Source organism: Cucurbita moschata, unplaced genomic scaffold (assembly GCF_002738365.1).
Source record: "Cucurbita moschata cultivar Rifu unplaced genomic scaffold, Cmos_1.0 Cmo_Scf00005, whole genome shotgun sequence".
Classification (NCBI taxonomy): Eukaryota; Viridiplantae; Streptophyta; class Magnoliopsida; order Cucurbitales; family Cucurbitaceae; genus Cucurbita; species Cucurbita moschata.
The window spans coordinates 5,754,731-5,772,853 of NW_019268521.1; the positions used below are offsets into that span (position 1 = coordinate 5,754,731).

Here is an 18,123-nt window from a genome sequence, read left to right on the forward strand (position 1 = left end):
ATGTTAGTTGTACCAATACAAACGAACATTCAAAATCAATAATTAATACTGATGTTGATATCTAAAATTTCAATTTTAGACATTAAAATCAATTAAAAGAATTGATCGTAATAACTAACCAACTATAGAGTTGAGGAATGGTGACGACGTTATACGTGTAATTATATTTAGAAAAATATGATGTTTTGTTTTTCCCTTTTCCTTATTTAAATGATACATTTGACGCAATTATATTTATAAAAAGTGGTTTTGAATAAAAGTCGTTTCACAGTAATTAAATTTCCCTTTTTGTCAGTCATAACATTTAAGGTGGAATAATATTAAAGTTGATGGTATTTATATTTTTCACACAACTACTTTATTTAATGCAGGAAGGAGGTTTCCATGAAATAAAAGAAATTAAGATATTTTTAAAAATAAAAATAAAAAACAAAACAACAAACTATTTTTAAAATAAAAAGGATCAAAAATGAAAAAAGGAGAGAAAATGGGATTCAATATTTACAGGAGCAGAGAAGTAAATAGCAAACGAGTAAGAAAGCGTGTGGGAGGAAGAAATTTCTGAACACCTTCCGTTCACAGGAATCGAGGTCAAAGTTGATGGTCCTGGTCCCAAACCAACCAATTATAAAACATTACAGAACCAGCTTCCGTAGGCCATGGAGTCAATACGACGCTGCTGAAGAATCAGAGGTTGTCTTTCCCTTTTCTTCAATTTAGACCAATTAATCCTCTCTGTTCCTTCTTCATTGCGCATGTTTCTTTGTTTCTGGTCACAGTAGAACAAGTGAAACTTAATTACAGATTATCACATCAGATCGAGGATTCGGAGGGACTGATTCTTTTTATATTTTCCGCGCTATTGCTGACTGTTTGTTCTTCACACGATTCTGTTTGTGTCTGTCTGTGTGATCACCCCGTTCTTCACGCCCTTTGTCGTGGATTGATTTTTGTGTTGAACTTGAAGCTGAAGCAAGATCTGGAAATTTTGTTTTTCTTTAGTAACTGTAGATCTTGAAGTTGAAGCTCAGAAGGTAATACAGTGGGGATGGAAAATTATTTGAACGAGAATTTCGGTGAAGTAAAGCCGAAGAACTCGTCGGAAGAAGCGCTTCAGAGATGGAGGCAGCTTTGCTGGTTGGTGAAGAATCGGAAACGGAGGTTTCGATTTACTGCCAATCTATCTAAACGATTTGAGGCCGATGCTATTAGACGCTCCAATCAGGTATCTCATTTCTCCTAATTATTGACCCCTTTTTTTTCCAACATTTACTTGAACCTGCAGTAGTTTATTGACTCGATGAACTTGATGTGTTTTAGTGGACGGACGTTCTGAAGTTACTGAATTCGAATAATCAGTCCGTTCTCTTTGCTTTTTGTATCTTCAATTCCATGTGTTCTTTCTTCAAAGAAAAATAGAAGACACCATGAGCTTTCACCACAACTAGTCTCATGCCATTTTTTCAGAACTCGTGAATACTGGCAAGTGGGCGTAGAAAGTAAGGAAAGTTGGTGTAGGTGTTCCTTTCTAATTTTTGAATCGACTATTTCCACTGAATGGGACCCATTATATGAACGACTAAGCAAGAGTGAAAAGAGTAGATGTTCACATGATTTCCTGTGAAACACTTTCAAAGTCCTAACAATTCTTTAGAATAGTTTTCAAATTAAGGTGTAGGATGACTTTTGTACTTTCGAAGTGCTCCTTCATGAAAACACTTTTGACCAAGGAACCCAAAACATGAAAACATTGAAAATTACATTTAATTAATCATATACAATTTTCATTCTTCAAAAAATCCAGCCAAACCCACCGGAACGGAAAAGCGTCGTTCTCGAGAGTCAACCTGAAATTCACTCATCTAAATGGTTATGGCAGAATGAGGCAGATGAACGGCTCATCAATTTGATATTGTTAGCCTGGTGTTTCCCTTGGGTTGATATCATGGGATCTTCTGTAATTGTCTGGTTGCAAGGTCTTACAAACATCATACCATAAGAACTAGTGACCACCTAGGAAATTTGTTTCATGTATCATAACTTGCGATCTGTGGTTTTGCAAGTTGTGGCTCGGGATATAGACTCGATGAATATTCATTGTTTCCAGGACTGAAAGATTGGAATGTTTTCTTGCTTTTCCACAAATTTCTATTGTGCATTGGAGTTCAACCCTGAACAACAACTACATCCCGTTATACGATTTTCCTTTCTATGCTGTTGCTTCTGATTTTGATGCTCAATTCTTCTTTTTTCAACAACCGTTGCAGGAGAAGTTTAGAGTTGCAGTTTTGGTTTCACAAGCAGCGCTTCAGTTCATCAATGGTTAGTAAGGTCTTGATTATGCGATCAGCTTAAAACTAAGGTTACAGATCAGTAATTCACGTTGCACTGTCTTTGAATGCCTGCAGGGTTGGATTTGTCCCCTGACTACGTTGTGCCTGAAGAGGTCAGGCAAGCAGGTTTTGAAATCTGTGCAGATGAAGCGGGCTCCATTGTTGATGGACATGACGTGAAGAAGCTGAAGATTCATGGGGGTGCTGAGGGTATTGCAACTAAGCTTGGCACATCAACGGAGACAGGCATTCCTACTACAGACCATTTGATCAAGAAAAGACAACACATTTATGGAATTAACAAATTCACCGAAAGCCCACCTCGAGGATTTTGGCTCTTTGTTTGGGAAGCTCTCCAGGATACGACCCTCATGATACTCGCTTTCTGTTCTGTTGTTTCCCTTTTTGTTGGCATAGTGATGGAAGGATGGCCAAAGGGTGCTCATGATGGGCTTGGCATTGTTGCGAGTATCTTGCTTGTTGTATTTGTCACTGCCACCAGTGACTATAGGCAATCGCTTCAGTTCATGGATTTGGACAGGGAAAAGAAGAAAATTAACGTTCAGGTTACCAGAAATGGGCTGAGACAAAAGATTTCTATATACGAACTTCTTCCTGGTGATATTGTTCATCTTGCCGTGGGTGATCAGGTACCAGCAGATGGACTTTTCGTTTCGGGGTATTCTCTTCTGATAAATGAATCTAGTTTAACAGGTGAGAGCGAACCTGTTAACGTAAGCTCTCAAAATCCTTTCCTCTTGTCCGGAACAAAGGTTCAGGATGGTTCGTGTAAGATGGTTGTGACTTCTGTTGGCATGAGAACCCAATGGGGCAAACTGATGGCCACTCTTAGTGAAGGTGGAGATGATGAGACTCCGTTGCAGGTAAAGCTCAATGGGGTGGCAACAATTATTGGTAAAATAGGCCTGTTTTTTGCTGTCATAACTTTCGCTGTATTGGTTCAAGGATTGTTCACTCGCAAGCTACAAGAAGGGTCTTACTTGAGCTGGTCCGGAGATGAAGCAATGGAAGTCTTGGAATTCTTTGCTGTCGCCGTAACTATTGTTGTGGTTGCAGTGCCTGAAGGGCTGCCTTTGGCAGTGACACTGAGCCTTGCTTTTGCCATGAAAAAGATGATGAACGATAAGGCACTAGTCAGGAACTTGGCTGCTTGTGAGACAATGGGATCAGCTACTACTATTTGTAGTGACAAAACTGGGACATTGACGACTAACCACATGACTGTTGTGAAAGCCTGCATATGCAGCAAGGTCAAGGAAGTTAGCAATTCTAGCAAATGTTCCGATTATCGTTCAGAGCTTCCCGATTCCGCTGTTGATATTTTACTACAATCAATATTTAACAACACTGGTGGAGAAGTCGTCAAGAACAAAGATGGCAAGAATGAGGTACTTGGGACGCCCACGGAGTCTGCTCTACTGGAATTCGGCCTTCTGCTTGGTGGGGATTTCCAAGAAGAACGCCAAAAGTCAAAAATCGCGAGAGTCGAGCCCTTCAATTCTGTGAAGAAGCGAATGGGGGTTGTTTTGGAGCTCCCGGCCGGTGGCTTCCGCGCGCACAGCAAAGGCGCATCAGAGATAGTTTTAGCTTCATGCGATAAAGTTCTCGACTCCAACGGTGAAGCAATTCCTCTCAATGAAGAGTCCACCGACTTTTTGAAGGAAACCATCGAAGAATTTGCGGGTGAAGCTCTTCGAACTTTGTGCCTGGCTTATATGGACATTGAAGGCGATTACAAGTCTGAAAGTACGATTCCCGCTAGTGGCTACACGTGCATAGGAATTGTTGGTATCAAGGATCCCGTTCGTCCGGGTGTTAAGGAGTCCGTTGCAATTTGCAAGGCCGCCGGTATTACCGTACGGATGGTTACGGGAGATAACATCACCACCGCCAAAGCAATTGCCAGGGAATGTGGGATTTTGACTGACGATGGTATAGCAATTGAAGGTCCTGAATTCCGGGAGAAAAAGGAGGAAGAATTGAGTGAAATAGTACCAAAAATTCAGGTACATATTAAAGAATTTTGATTTCGGAACTATAATACTATCACTTTAGCTATTATTTTAAACCGAAATATTGGACAAAATCGAAGTTGGGGGTCGATTTGGGGACTAACATAGACAAATTAGTTCTTGTCATTGCCATTTTTCGTTGGAGTTGCCCGTTTTTTTTTTCTCAGCTAGTTTAGTGGGGCATCATGGGTCCTCTTGATATTAGCCCCGTAAGAATTGGTGTGCTGAAGAAATTTTGGTATTTCTTGCACAGGTTATGGCTCGATCTTCACCAATGGATAAACATACCCTTGTAAAGCACTTACGAACCACTTTTCAAGAAGTCGTTGCAGTTACAGGGGATGGAACAAATGATGCTCCGGCACTACACGAAGCAGATATTGGATTAGCTATGGGCATTGCTGGAACTGAGGTACTATTCGATAATTGTCTTAAATAATTAATCTTTTACTCTACTTTTCAATGACATAAAACGTAAATGTAGGTTGCAAAAGAGAGTGCTGATGTAATAATTCTTGACGACAACTTCTCTACAATTGCTACTGTTGCTAAATGGGGGCGTTCAGTCTACATAAATATCCAAAAGTTTGTCCAGTTTCAGCTAACAGTGAACGTGGTTGCACTTCTTGTCAATTTTTCTTCAGCCTGTTTGACAGGTTAGCTGACATTTATTTTGAAGTTATAATCTCCCTTCCCTATGGGAATATTGTGGAAATACTTAATTTTTTGGATGATATTTTCTCAGGAAATGCTCCCCTCACTGCTGTGCAACTGCTTTGGGTGAACATGATAATGGACACACTCGGAGCACTTGCATTGGCAACTGAGCCTCCTACTGATGACTTGATGAAGAGACTGCCAGTTGGTCGGAAAGGAAATTTCATTAGCAATGTGATGTGGAGAAATATATTAGGGCAGTCATTATATCAGTTTGTTATAATTTGGTATCTCCAAACAAGAGGACAGGCTCTTTTTCATCTTGATGGCCCCGACTCTGGATTGATATTGAATACACTGATTTTCAATGCATTCGTCTTTTGTCAGGTAATTTGTTTACCCAAATTCTTTACCTTTATACAGATGCCTGATCGATTAATATTCTCTATCTGATTCTAGCAGTCCTTCTGACTAAATTTACTGTTGATAATTGCTGGTCCTTGGTAGGTTTTCAATGAGATAAGCTCAAGAGACATGGAAAAGATAAATGTGTTTGAAGGAATATTGAAGAACTACGTGTTTGTGGTAGTGCTTGCTTGCACTGTCCTTTTCCAGATCATTATCATCCAATACCTGGGAACATTTGCGAACACCTATCCTCTTAACTTCCAGCAATGGTTTGTCACCGTGTTATTTGGATTTCTTGGCATGCCAATTGCAGCAGCTTTGAAGATGATTCCGGTAGGATCAGACTGAAATTGGTAACTTCTTAATTGCTTTGCCCAATTTATTGGGGTTATTACCTCACGAAATTGAAGATCTTTTCTGTATATTTAGACTCAAAAGTTGCCAACCATCGAATTCTTTTTTTTTTTTTTTTCTTTTTTAAAAGGAAGCTTTACTGGACATCAGTTTTGAATCATGAAGGGTCCTTGCTTGTATTTATAGCTCATTTCTTTTGACTTATTGCTTAGTTACTTTTTTGTTAGAGCATCGTTTACAATCAACAGTTTTTAGTAGTTTTTTTTTATTTATTTATTACATTTGCCCGGACCTTCTTTGAGGCATGATGGTGTCTTGTTTGGTATTGAATCTTTTTGAAACTGCAGCCATCTCAACTTTCCTTTATGGGTTTCCGGATTTTAAAACAGAAAATATCTCTGTTCGGGGGAGGTTTTCACTTGGAATGAACTGACGTGGAATCTCACCATCCATCCCCTTAGGGGCCCAACATCTTTGCTGACACGTTTGGTGTCTGCTGTGATACTAGTTGCATTCCTAATAATAGAGTCTTACCACTCTAGAAGATCCATAGATACATTACTTCTTTATGTTCAAAGAGGACAATTTTGACTTAGGGTAGGCTTGGACCATTACCAATGGTATTAGAGCTAGGCTAGACTCTCTCCATAGTAGACTCGTTTTAAAATTGTGGGTGGTTACATAGCTTATGACAATGATTATACTAATTAACATTGAAGTAATGATCAAACTGTGCAAGTCGATGCGATTTGGAATGGTCTGGAACTATAGTAGACCATGTAATCTCCCTCTTCTTTTTTCGCTCTACTAGAGTCTTTCAAAGATAATGAATGAGGCTTTTCCTTGAGAGGGATACAGGAGCGCTGAAAAGGGCTGAAACAAGAAATCCCTTTGACAGTGGGGGCAAGTCTCTCTATCTCTACCAAATTTCGGAATGGCAGCTTAAGCTTTAGCACCGCTCTAACCTATCAATCATCATCAAAACACATTGTGTGCAAAAGAAGAATAGAGCCTTGGTCACTTCATTAAGATACATCTCACTCTTAACTAGACATCTTTCCCTTTTTATTTTCCTCCGCATATCATATCTAAGGGATTTATGCTATCAATTATGCTCCTCCCTAATAGATATTGTCTGTTTTGACTCGGTATGTATTGCCGTCAACTTCAACTTCACAGTTTTAGAACGGACTTTTAAGGAAGAGGTTTTTATATCGTTATAAGAAATGTTTCGTTCATTTCTCCAACCGATTTGAGATTTCACACCCACCCTTCAAAAGCCCTTTAGCATTTGCTGTCTTTATTGTACATTCAAAGAAAAAGATTGCAGTCGACCAACTTAGCTTCTGAATCACTTGGCCAATGCTGGATAACATATGGGTGAAAAAGTTGAAGTTGTACCACCTCATGGAAAAACTTGCAGTAGCTTTCGAGTTTGATGGTGTTTTCAAAAGCCAATAAGAGGAATCCACGCAAAAAGGAAAGTACCATTTGTGGTAGTGGTACTTAATTTTGCTATGTTTTTTTGAGTGCACAGCTTGGATTTCTGTAGCTCTTTCAGCAAAAGAACAATTCTACTGACAACTGCACACCGCACACAGTGTGTATCCCAAACAATTTCTACTCATCTGATGCCGCCCATCCCCAAAGGACTGCCTTTTGTTTGCTTTCTCTGTCCTCGGTGAATGCGAATGAAGACTCTCTAACCTTCTTCGCCTCGGCGAATGGGTAGATCTGTTTTTAGTTTCAACTTTCAATTGACTTTCATTTCCTCGTTGTTGGGATATCCATCCATCCTTTTGTAAATGCCAAACAATAGTTGGCTTTTACGTTGATGGCTCCAATCCCGTCTTCGTTGGATGGATATGGTCTTTAATGTGAGCCTTTTTGGCTCTGTGTTAAACCGTGTGTATTGGGAAAACGCACACACTCCACAGACCACAGTATCATTCAAGTTTTATTAATCATATTACACACAAAAATATAAAAGGGTCTTGGAAAAAAACCAGCCAGGTTTAGCCTCTAAATCTTTCTCTTCTCTTTTAGTACAGGGAAAAGAGCTTGGCCCCACCTAAAAACAAACATTTTTGAAGGCTAAAACCAAGCAAAGAGGCATCAAATCACAGTAAACAGAGCTTGTCCATCACTCCTCACCTCCTTTCCAACACTTCCCCCACCCCCACACCCTCTTTCACTTCTTAACTTTCTTACACCCTTTTCAAAGAACCCAAGAAAGCATCCCCAGGGCTTCCCAGACACAGCTAAAAAAACCCCATAATCTTTAAAAGCAATACAAAAACAAATAATCAATTAACAAAAGAGAGAGTGAACATCAAGTGAGTAAGAGGATAGATGTCCCCTATAAGCAGCGGCTTTCTTTCAAGCCCTCCTCCTCCCCCAAATGCCTTCCTGGTCCTCCTTCCCTTATTTCTTCTTCACCTTTCACTTCTGCTATTTTTTCGTGCAGGTGCAGCCCCAATACATCTGCCATTTCCCTTTAAGTTTCTCTGTTCTTTCATCATTGGTTGTATACTGAGAGAAAGCTTCATTGGTTAACCAACAATTCAAGCAATTACTGCGTCATAAAACCCCAAATTATCATTTTTTTCCCCTCTACCGGGGCCGCTTTCCATCAGCCACACCACACTTTTCATCGAAGTTTATGAAGTTTAGCTGTTTTCTTTTCAAGGCAATCGCTGATGTTACTGAAGAATTCTCTGAACAATCCATGGATTTCATTTGGGTTGGTGATTTCAAACACTCTGCTCCTTCTCTACATTTTTCCAATATGAGCTCTTGCATCAGATTGTAACACAAAACCACCTCTTCCTGCGAACAAAGGAGGGTTAAACTTAATCGAATTATGGAATAAATATAAATAGGGTCACAGTTTCTTTAATGAAACTTACTACTTCAAGATATCTACATTGCGAAATGGATTTCATCTTCAACTCCAAGGCCTTCCTTGTTAGTAATCTGTCATCCATTGCTGCTAAAATGGCTGCGGCGGCTGCTACTACAGAAGGCCGATGGTTCTCTGTACTCCTTTCTGGATTCAAGATTTGAAAGTATGTAATGATCAAAATTTGGTTGAAGAAGTTTAGTGTTTTGAGAAATTGATGGAAATGGGTTGTGTGAAACTGAAACTACCTCTAATCATAACCCAGATGAGTTCGAGGATCTCAGAAACCTTACTGCTTGGTGGGGATTCAATGCTTAATTTAGATATGAAATGAGGAATGAAGGAGAAAGGAGTGGTTGAACCCATCTTCCATTCCAATGTGTTCAACACCAAAAGCTCCATTCTTTGGATTACCTTACTTTCAAAGATGAAATCATCCACTGCAAATTGTGACAGCGCTGGAGCCTTCAATTCTTCCATTTTCGCCGCCAACGACAGACAAGCCACTGCCAATAGCCTAATCGCCCACACCTTCTCGTTCTGCACTCATGGAGTTTTGGATTAACAGACCAAACTAACAAGTCATTGCCGGAGGAAATGGGAAGAAAGTGAAGCTTACAGTAATGGCCCTCCGCGAAAGGTACCGATCGAAGTATATCACCGAAAGATAAGCCGTCTGGTAACTGAATCCAAACACATTTCTGGTCTGTGAAATTAGAACAATCATCAATTGAATTGAATTGAATCAAACGCAAGAACAATCCACAAAAACGAAAAAGGGTCTAGAAAACGCTGACTTTGAGAATCCATGCAATTGCTTCCAAACGGGCACATTTGACCCAGTTCCCAAACACCAAAGATTTATCTTTCCCAAACCCAAAACTTGTCTCCTTCGCAAGTAACGTATCCACATAATCATCCTCTGCTGGGCTTCGATTTCCAATGTCAACGAATGTGCCTTCATCCACAATCTCCTCGTCCAAACAGCCTCCATTATCATCCATTTCAACAACAATCAATACCCCTTTTCCTCTATCACATTCAAGAGGGGATCCGATTTCTAAGAAACTGCGAAAAAAAAACGAAAAAAGAAGAAAGAAACGCAAATCTAGAGCCACAAAGCGAGGACAAGGGAAAGTGGGGAGATGAGGGGCAGAATTGAAGGCCCCAAAAGCAGAGTTGTTCTTCAGCAGTTACAGAAGAAGGGGGAGGGATTAAGAAACCAATCTGGGTATTCTCAGAACGTGGCGAAATTATAGAAAGCCCCCTTTGGTTATAAGAGGTTTTAGAGAGAGAATGCCTGTTGGGTTTTGAAGAGGAGACTAGAATTTGACTCGAGGGCTGGGGTCGCTGGCTTGTATTGGACTTAACTGGGACTGCTTGAATATACGCAAGTGAGATACACGCACCAATCACGCTACACTTCTCTCTCTGCCATTTATATGAATACCATAGGTCAGCACCGTACTGGAAGCAAGTACTTTCTGTATTCTGTAACCGCACCCAATACCTTATTTTTTCCTTCGTAAAATTACAATTATTCCTTTTTAAATTTATTAATTTATCTCAATAATTTTAACTAAGTTTATTACTTTACCTTTTTCCTTACACTTGCATTTCTCTCATTCCAAAAATGGATAGACTTATTTTTTTTGGTAAAAAGGTTGATGACCGTGACTCGAGTGGCGTGAGAATTTCGAACCCTAAATTTATTTTTTAGTCATTAACGATAAATCTAGGTTTTACGGAATTTAGAAAGTGTAAAGACATTTTTACCCCTCATTCTTTCTAATTCAGGCCTCTAAGGGTAGTCATTTTATGTCCTTTTTTCTTTGGACAATATCAAAGGGTCTATTTGGAAAAGAAAATTACAAGTGAGATTTAATTTGAGATGAAAAAGAGGAAATAATGTAATTTTCCTTTATTGAATATCACTGAATAATATTTAATACTAATTTAGAATGAAAATAGAATAATCAATTAATACAAATATCACAACAATGTTACGTATAATTAGAATATTTATTAAATAATTAATTAGTGGTAATAAATTAAGAGAATCCCAAATAGTCGTGTCCAAAAGTTGGTCCACGGGCCTGAATGATACCCCCTTGGCATTTGCTACCCACCCAAATTCAAAATTGCCATCTCTTCCATAGCTTTTTGTCCCTTCTCATCAACTTTTTCCATATAATAAATTTAAATATTTTAAACTATGTTTCAAATTATACATATATAAGTTAAATATATAATTATCTCTCCTGCAATGTTTAATGTGTTTTTTTAATTAAACATTAATTTTTAACTTAAACCTTTTAATTTTATGTGTAATAGACCTTTATCTTAATGTCTAACCTATTTATTAATTTTTAAAAATATTGAATAAGTACAAGTAAAAAAAAATTTTAAGATAGAAAATGTAATAGCATATATCGTCTAAGAAGTTTCAAGATGTATATTAGGGAGAGGTTTTTTTATAAAAAAATGTTTTGTTTCTCTGTTTTTCTCAAATTAGGAGTCTATTTATATTAAGAAAACGAGATTTCTTCTCTTTCTATTAAAAATTCTAATTAAAAAATTGATATATGTCGAATAAAATAGTCCTTTGATCCATGAAAATGATGGTAATCAAAAGGCAGAAGCAATATATTAGAGTGACAGAACTTGGGTATGCCTTTAAAGCAATACCCAAGCTCTTGCCTTGAAGATGATGATAATCAAAAGGCAATTGCAAAAACCAACGGGAAGCCCATGGCTGTACCTTTGCGCCCTTTAACGCCCCATCGGAATTGCAAGGAAATCTTCAATCTTTCACAATCAATCACTTCCGGCCTCCATTTCTCTGCAACTCCCATGTGCGAAAACAAAAACAACATAAATAAGGAAATTAAGTGGAAACAAAACCAATGGAATAGTGGTGGGAGTTAGGTGGATGTCGGTGAGGAGGAAGATTGAAAATACCAAGTGGGTTTGTCAGTAAAAGTAAGTTTTGCTTATCACGCACATTAATAGAAAACGGTTCTGTAGTTCTGGTTATGGTTATGGTTCTGTCCCCACCTGAACTTGCAGTAGTCAAATTCCGAGGGTTTGACTGGCCTGCGCCTGCACCCTGCACCCTGCACCCTGCAGATCGGTCGGTCTCTTATTTCTTGCCGATCCAAGCGGGAAGTGTGCAGCACATGGGGGGCAGTGAATTGGCATCAAATGGGTATTTTTGATAAAAACAAGTGGTCTATGACAAGCAGATGACACAATATAAGCAACCACAAGGGGCAGGAGGATAAAGAGGATGTGTGTATTCAAACATACCTTGCCCATTCCTCTCCATGCTTTAATGATCAATCATGGATTCATAACACACATAGCCCTTTCTTTTTCTCTTGGTTTCCTCTTGGATGTCAGTCTCCAACCAAATTTGGATTGCTTCTGTCAATATTTCAGGGGGCAGTTTGGATTTTGATTTGAAAATGACATGAGTTCGAGGGAAATGGAAAATGAAAACCTCTATTGGGAATTTTGTTGCAGGTGATCTCTTCTATGCTCTACTTTTAACGAATCTGTGCTTTTCATCAACCACGCATCCTATATTTAGCTATCTTTTGAAAACTAAAGTTCTATATTTGCTATCCACAATGATTAATGACATGGGGTGGCTTCCAATCTAACTGATTAATATAAAATATCACAAAATATGAAAGCCAGAAGAGGATAGCGAATGAATCAAATGGTAGGGCATATGTTAGCAGTCAGAGAGTAATGTATCACTATCTAATCTAACTTAATCAGTAAACTGTTATAATTATAATGTATGAACATATAGATCCATGAATGAATATGACAAGAAGTAAAAACGTATAGTTCTAACTGAAATTATATACCGTCAATCAATGGCCAATAGGTTTAGATACCCGAAGTGCAATGGCATATAGAGAATCTCTTGGAGAGCGAAGAAGTTGAAACAAAGAGGCGAGTGGGGCACGAACTGAAGCCGTCGAATCGCGGTTTTTCAGATCCGAGATCAATCGGAGCATGGGACAAGAACTCGAAGCGATTCGAGGTTCGTTTTAAGCGATTGTCGCTGTCGGAACAGGGGAATCGTGCGAGCGCGGGTCGCTGCAGCAGTCACCCGCCGAAGCCGGGTAATTCTGAAACGCCGCAGATTGCCGCAACCAAATATCTGAGGCGAACTCTTCTGGGCCCAATTCTGAAACGAACAGTCAGCAATAGGCCCAATTAATAAATTTGGGCCTTCGATGAGAGGACTGAGGCCCAAAATTCATATGGGGAGAGATGCAAGCCGGCGTATCCCTCACGCGATCCAATATCCAAACGCACGTGTTTTTCTTACCTCTCAATTGGTTCCAAACCATTTGCCACGTGTCCATCTCCAAACGGCGCCGACTTCTTTCCTTCGTGGGTCCCGTATCCAACAGCTCCCTGGCATCAGACGGTGATTATTCTATCCACGTCATCATCTCCAGGCAACCACAGGTTCAGCGAATATTGGTTACGTTTTTTTACCACGGCGCGAACGATCCCCTTTGGGACCGTCGAGAGTTTTAAAGGTCCTGCATCTCATAGGTTGTTTTCTTTTGTTCCCTATAAAAGCCCTAATTTGTTTTTCTCCGAAATTTTCCTTTTTTTTCATTTTCCCTGCATTCGACAAATTTGATGGCGAGTTTTTTCTTCCATTCATCCAAGTGTTGCTCCATTCTCGTTTCAGTTCCATTAGATTCTGTTCATCTTTTTTCTCCGAAACTTTTTCGTTCTCAGATTTTTAAGCAGCCTTCTAGTTCTAATTGACGTCTATTGAAGGGAGGAGCCACCGTGGTCTGTACAAATGGGAAGACGTGAGTTTTCTTTTCGTTCTCTTTGGTAGTTTTTATCGATAATCGAGGCTGCCTATTTGCTGTTTTATTTGTGAACGAAATTTCTCTGGCCTTTTGTCTACTTTCTTGTTCCTTTTTCATCTATAGATTGGTTGACTTTTCCTCCTGGAGTGTTTCTATTTTTCTCTCTGGATTGTAATTCTGAAATAGTCTGGATTTAGTGTTTCACTGTGCAGATTGATAATTACAAGGGTTTGGTATTGATGTTGTCTCTTCTTGACAGGTAAAACTCAGCGAAAAAATTCTCCAGCGGTGGATAGTGATGATGATATTAGTGTGAGTTCTTCATCGACTACGCGGTCTGATCGTATGTCTGTTGTAGGGATTGAGGATTTTCAATTTGACCAAGATACTATACTTGATCAAGCTCTTGATGCTTTGTATGAGAAGAGGTATTCTTCTAGTGCTTGAACGCTTCTTCGTGCTAAATATTTTTACTCCTAGAATAAAATTAATGCAATTTGGTCTTGTCACTAGTAGCCGCAGCCGTTGCCCCATTGTAGTTTATAGCTTGTTGGTACTTTTTTCTTTTTTTTATATAAAAAGAATCTTACATAGTTCTGAAACTTGGAGTAAATTATGTTTGACTTCTGCAATGTAGGGGTTCCACAAGAGAGAAAGCGCTGGCATCAATCATAGAAAATCTCAACAACAATTTGCAACATCAATTTGTGGAAAAGAAGTAAGCACTCCTTCACGCACTCTCTCCGTGCAAATGTTTCTAATTTCAAACGCGGGCTTCAATTCTTCCATTGTTTTGCTTATAGCATGGCACGTTCTCCTATGATTTTTCTCGGGTACTGTTTCTAAGAGTGAAAAATGGCAGGGTTGCTTTCATTCACTTTCTTGATTAAATGTAGTTAGTTTTGCAGAATGTAGTCTGTTGCAATCGTAAAGAACTGCCCAAAGTGGGGGTAAAGGAAAGAGATATTTCATTCATCTGAGAGATTTTGTCTGGGGAAGAAATCGTATTCCTCTTTTGTACTCGTGTTGGAATATTTTTCAGAGAAACCAACTAACAGATGGATCTCAAAATCCAACTAACAAAATACTTAAAAAATTATTTCTTACAAATCCCCAAACTTAGATGTAAGAATTCTCAATCTCAGCCAATGTGAGTGGCTACCACAAATATTACTGTGAGCCTACTTATTTTGTTGTCATAAACATGACAACATGGTGATAATGGCAATTCAGTACCCATAGTTTAGCCATTAAGTTATAATTTTACCATTTCTTCATTTCGTTTTAGTTTTATCAAATTAAATTTTTAGCCAAGCATAATGTAAGAGTCTCATTTCCCCCCTTTTATATGATGCAACTTTGATGCAATCATAGTCCTATTGGGGGTAAAAAGGTAAAAGGAAAAAGCACATGCATGTTGATTGATTGCACTTTTCTTCCTTTGACCAGATTTGCTACTCTGCTTCATCAATGTCTGAATTCTATCAAAAAGGGTTCCAGCAAGGAAATATCCTTGGCTTCTCGTGCAATTGGTAGGTGTTTGATGACATTAGCCTTCTCAATTACTGTGTATCCAAATGCCAATTAATTTTATGATCATATATAATCTGTAGGATTATTAGCTTTAACAGTGGGTGAGGGTGACAATGCTCGGGAAATATTGTCAGAATCAATTCCCTCAATTTCTCAGGCTCTTAGATCTGGATCGGAGTCCTCAAAGATATCGGTATTTGATATAATATATTTAATCTGAAATTTAATTTAATTATAAAATAACTAGATGATTTTCATTCGACTGATTTGGGATGATTAATTTTCTTCAGCTGCTCGAATGCTTGGCAGTTATCACTTTTGTTGGAGGAAATGACATGGAGGAAATTGAACGGTCGTTGCAGCTCATGTGGCAAGTTGTCATTCCCAAACTAGGACAAAATGTAATCCCTAATGTCTCTTCCTTTATTATTGTTGTTTGTTTAGGGTTTAGGACGAGAAATTTTATCAAATTTACATTTATTGTTCATTTGTTGCCTGCTCTTCAAATTTCACAGGTAGTTGCAGCCAGGCAATCGGCAGCTATCATAACAGCTATGGTGTCTGCATGGTCCTTTGTCCTTACGACTATGGACGGGTTGAAACTTAATTCCAAAGATTGGCAAGAGTTAGTAAACTTTTGTTATGCAGCTTCCTCTTTTGCTATTGATTGATTTATTATTATTATTTTTGCAAGAAACCTCAATCTTTTGATATTGGCTTGAGTGTGATTGTTAATGGGTTGATATCATAATTTGCATGTCTAGGTATGAAACAGCATCATTGGGGTTGGTTGTGTTAAAATGATAAATAAATGTGCAAATAAATGTTCGCAGTTCATGAAAATTTGGTAAATAAATATATAAAGAAATGTTTGCCTTGTATGAAAATGTACTACGTTTTATGTTATCTGAATTATGATGTGATTTTGCCCCTTTGATGGGGCAATACAGTTTCTTTCCACAAAGGTTCTAAAGTAAAAAACCAAGTCAAAATGTGTGGAGAACCCTACTATGCTTGTAGTTTTGAATTTTCCCTCTGCAAAGAAGAATTTAAAGTTTTGGCACCATATGTGACGATTAATGAATTCTAATACTGCAAACATTCAGATCAATATCATATTTATCAAGTCTTCTGGACAAGGATGACCGTTCTGTACGCATTGCTGCTGGTGAAGCTCTGGCGTTGCTTTTTGAGATAGGCAGATTGGAGAAGTTTTCTGCTGAAGCTAGAGGATCAACTGATGGCTCCGCCCTAGAGGGAAGTAAACAGCGTGACTGGTTCATACATATACAGGGACTGAAGGGAAAAATTTTGAATCAAGTGAAAGGCCTCTCGATGGAAGCCGGTGGTAAGGGTTCTGCTAAGAGAGATCTCAACTCCCAGCGGAATACATTTCGAGATATCTTGGAGTTTTTTGAGGTACACCTACATCACATCTTTATTTCTTCTTTGCATGTGTCGATCTTCATATCCTTTTCTTTTTAGGCTTATTTGATTATCCGTTCTGTTATGTTAGGATGGTTATTGTCCTGAAACTTCGATTAAGATTGGAGGAGATCTGTTGCAGACTTCAACATGGAGTCAACTGATTCAGGTTCCCATCTTTTTGTTGTGTGAAAATTGTTTAACTTTTATGTTCATTTTGTAACACTAAATTTATAAGCTTTCACAGCTGAACTTCTTAAAGCACATTCTTGGAGGAGGGTTTGTTAAGCACATGCAGGTTTGTTTCTCGGCCGTTTGTATGCCAATACACGTCTTTTTTAATTGTTCGGTTGATTATTAATCGGCCGGTAGCATTCCTGTGACTTCCAGCTTTCTAATATTATTCTACTCCCTATTTTATGTAATAGGAGAATGTATTCCTTCATGATGTCTTTGGGTTCACTCCGAAGAAAAAATTTCTCTTGGACAGTGAGCATCGAATATCGACCACGGAAAAGGTTAGTGGAACACCATGATTATTAATTATTTTATTTATTTATTTTTGGGTTGAACGTCTTCTATTGAATAATGTAATTTCTATTCTTTGGGTTGAACGTCTTCTATTGAATAATGTAATTTCTATTCCTTACGTATGGCGATCTTATTAACGTGTTTTCTTTTTGTTTTTTGTTTTTTTAATTAGAGGATGTTCAGGTCACCAAATTCAATTGCCAATAAGGCAAGGACTCAGCTATTGAACAAGCAGCGAATGTTAGCTGAGGTAGTTTTCTGCACATTACTAGAATGGGAAGGATTTAAACAAAAAGAATTGTTTATCAGTCCCTCCGATCGGAGAAATATATGATTATGCTAGATTTGCTGATGAAGTTTTCTTATAAAAACCATGCGTGTGGTCTAGTAGCTGTGAAGTTTAGAGATAAATATTTCATAATCTCAAAATGATTTATCTGAAAACTCAGCTAGTTTCCCTATTGCATTTTCGGGCACTAAGTAGGCGTGACTTTTCGTTATCTAATCTTTAGATAATATTTTATGTAAGATTAGATAATATTTTATGTAAGGGTGTCCTCTTGGGAGATATTATCTAATCGTAAGATAATATCTTATGTAAGGTTGTCCTCTTGGGCTACATTATCTAATCTTAAGAGAATATCTTACGTTATCTAATCTTAACAGAATATCTTACGTTATCTAATCTTAAGATAATATCAACATTTATATCTTTATCTGTTTTTCTGCTTGGATAATCCTTTTGCTTTCGTGTTGCAGGGTAGAAACATTGGACACTATGCTTTAAACGTGGGCGACTGAGAATTATAGTATTTATTTATTGCGACTTAGAAGGTGCTGTTGAAGGCTGGTGCGAGCCTCCATGTTTCTGTTGGACGAATTGTAAAAATAGTAGGAACATAAATTACTCGCAGTTCATAATTGGGGCTGATGATTTCGAATTATTCTGAATCCCCACCTCGTAAGTGCTCTGACGATTTACTGTTAGTTTCGATTAGCACGTAATTTAATAATTATTAGACAACGGATTATTTCATAAATTTTGGGCCCGTGTTGGGATCCATCTAACTCTTAGAACGGGGCATTTGTAATAA

General features: G+C 38.3%; 3 protein-coding genes across 3 annotated transcripts; 2 read left to right on the plus strand and 1 right to left on the minus strand.

Annotated features, from left to right (window-relative positions):
• The first annotated feature begins 514 nt into the window (after positions 1-514).
• LOC111443353 (calcium-transporting ATPase 1-like) lies at positions 515-6,090 on the plus strand. Its single transcript, XM_023081136.1, has 7 exons — positions 515-1,225; positions 2,268-2,322; positions 2,409-4,360; positions 4,620-4,778; positions 4,851-5,022; positions 5,112-5,410; positions 5,531-6,090. Exons 1-7 carry the CDS (start codon positions 1,049-1,051, stop codon positions 5,777-5,779), a joined length of 3,063 nt encoding a protein of 1,020 aa, XP_022936904.1. The 5' UTR covers positions 515-1,048; the 3' UTR covers positions 5,780-6,090.
• A 1,623-nt stretch (positions 6,091-7,713) lies between these two features.
• LOC111443356 (cyclin-D5-2-like) lies at positions 7,714-12,821 on the minus strand. The gene is made up of 8 exons (XM_023081139.1): positions 12,566-12,821; positions 11,997-12,113; positions 11,449-11,529; positions 9,485-10,118; positions 9,307-9,393; positions 8,936-9,227; positions 8,695-8,834; positions 7,714-8,614 (listed from the first exon to the last, which is right to left on the minus strand). Exons 4-8 carry the CDS (start codon positions 9,689-9,691, stop codon positions 8,399-8,401), a joined length of 942 nt encoding a protein of 313 aa, XP_022936907.1. The 5' UTR covers positions 9,692-10,118; positions 11,449-11,529; positions 11,997-12,113; positions 12,566-12,821; the 3' UTR covers positions 7,714-8,398.
• A 415-nt stretch (positions 12,822-13,236) lies between these two features.
• Positions 13,237-18,060, plus strand: LOC111443355 (interferon-related developmental regulator 1-like). The gene is made up of 13 exons (XM_023081138.1): positions 13,237-13,537; positions 13,800-13,968; positions 14,178-14,258; positions 14,990-15,072; positions 15,154-15,266; positions 15,364-15,474; positions 15,589-15,698; positions 16,180-16,492; positions 16,590-16,667; positions 16,746-16,796; positions 16,927-17,016; positions 17,202-17,279; positions 17,789-18,060. Exons 1-13 carry the CDS (start codon positions 13,528-13,530, stop codon positions 17,828-17,830), a joined length of 1,329 nt encoding a protein of 442 aa, XP_022936906.1. The 5' UTR covers positions 13,237-13,527; the 3' UTR covers positions 17,831-18,060.
• The last annotated feature ends 63 nt before the right edge of the window (positions 18,061-18,123 follow it).

Coding starts and splice junctions, on each gene's coding strand:
- LOC111443355 (XM_023081138.1), top strand. Junction 13,969..14,177: donor GATGCTTTGTATGAGAAGAG/GTATTCTTCTAG, acceptor TCTGCAATGTAG/GGGTTCCACAAGAGAGAAAG. Junction 16,668..16,745: donor CATGGAGTCAACTGATTCAG/GTTCCCATCTTT, acceptor AAGCTTTCACAG/CTGAACTTCTTAAAGCACAT.
- LOC111443356 (XM_023081139.1), bottom strand. CDS start 9,691: ATGGATGATAATGGAGGCTGTTTGGACGAGGAGATTGTGGATGAAGGC. Junction 9,228..9,306: donor TTTCGCGGAGGGCCATTACT/GTAAGCTTCACT, acceptor CCATGAGTGCAG/AACGAGAAGGTGTGGGCGAT. Junction 8,835..8,935: donor CATCTGGGTTATGATTAGAG/GTAGTTTCAGTT, acceptor TCTTGAATCCAG/AAAGGAGTACAGAGAACCAT.
- LOC111443353 (XM_023081136.1), top strand. CDS start 1,049: ATGGAAAATTATTTGAACGAGAATTTCGGTGAAGTAAAGCCGAAGAAC. Junction 1,226..2,267: donor CTATTAGACGCTCCAATCAG/GTATCTCATTTC, acceptor CAACCGTTGCAG/GAGAAGTTTAGAGTTGCAGT. Junction 2,323..2,408: donor AGCGCTTCAGTTCATCAATG/GTTAGTAAGGTC, acceptor GAATGCCTGCAG/GGTTGGATTTGTCCCCTGAC.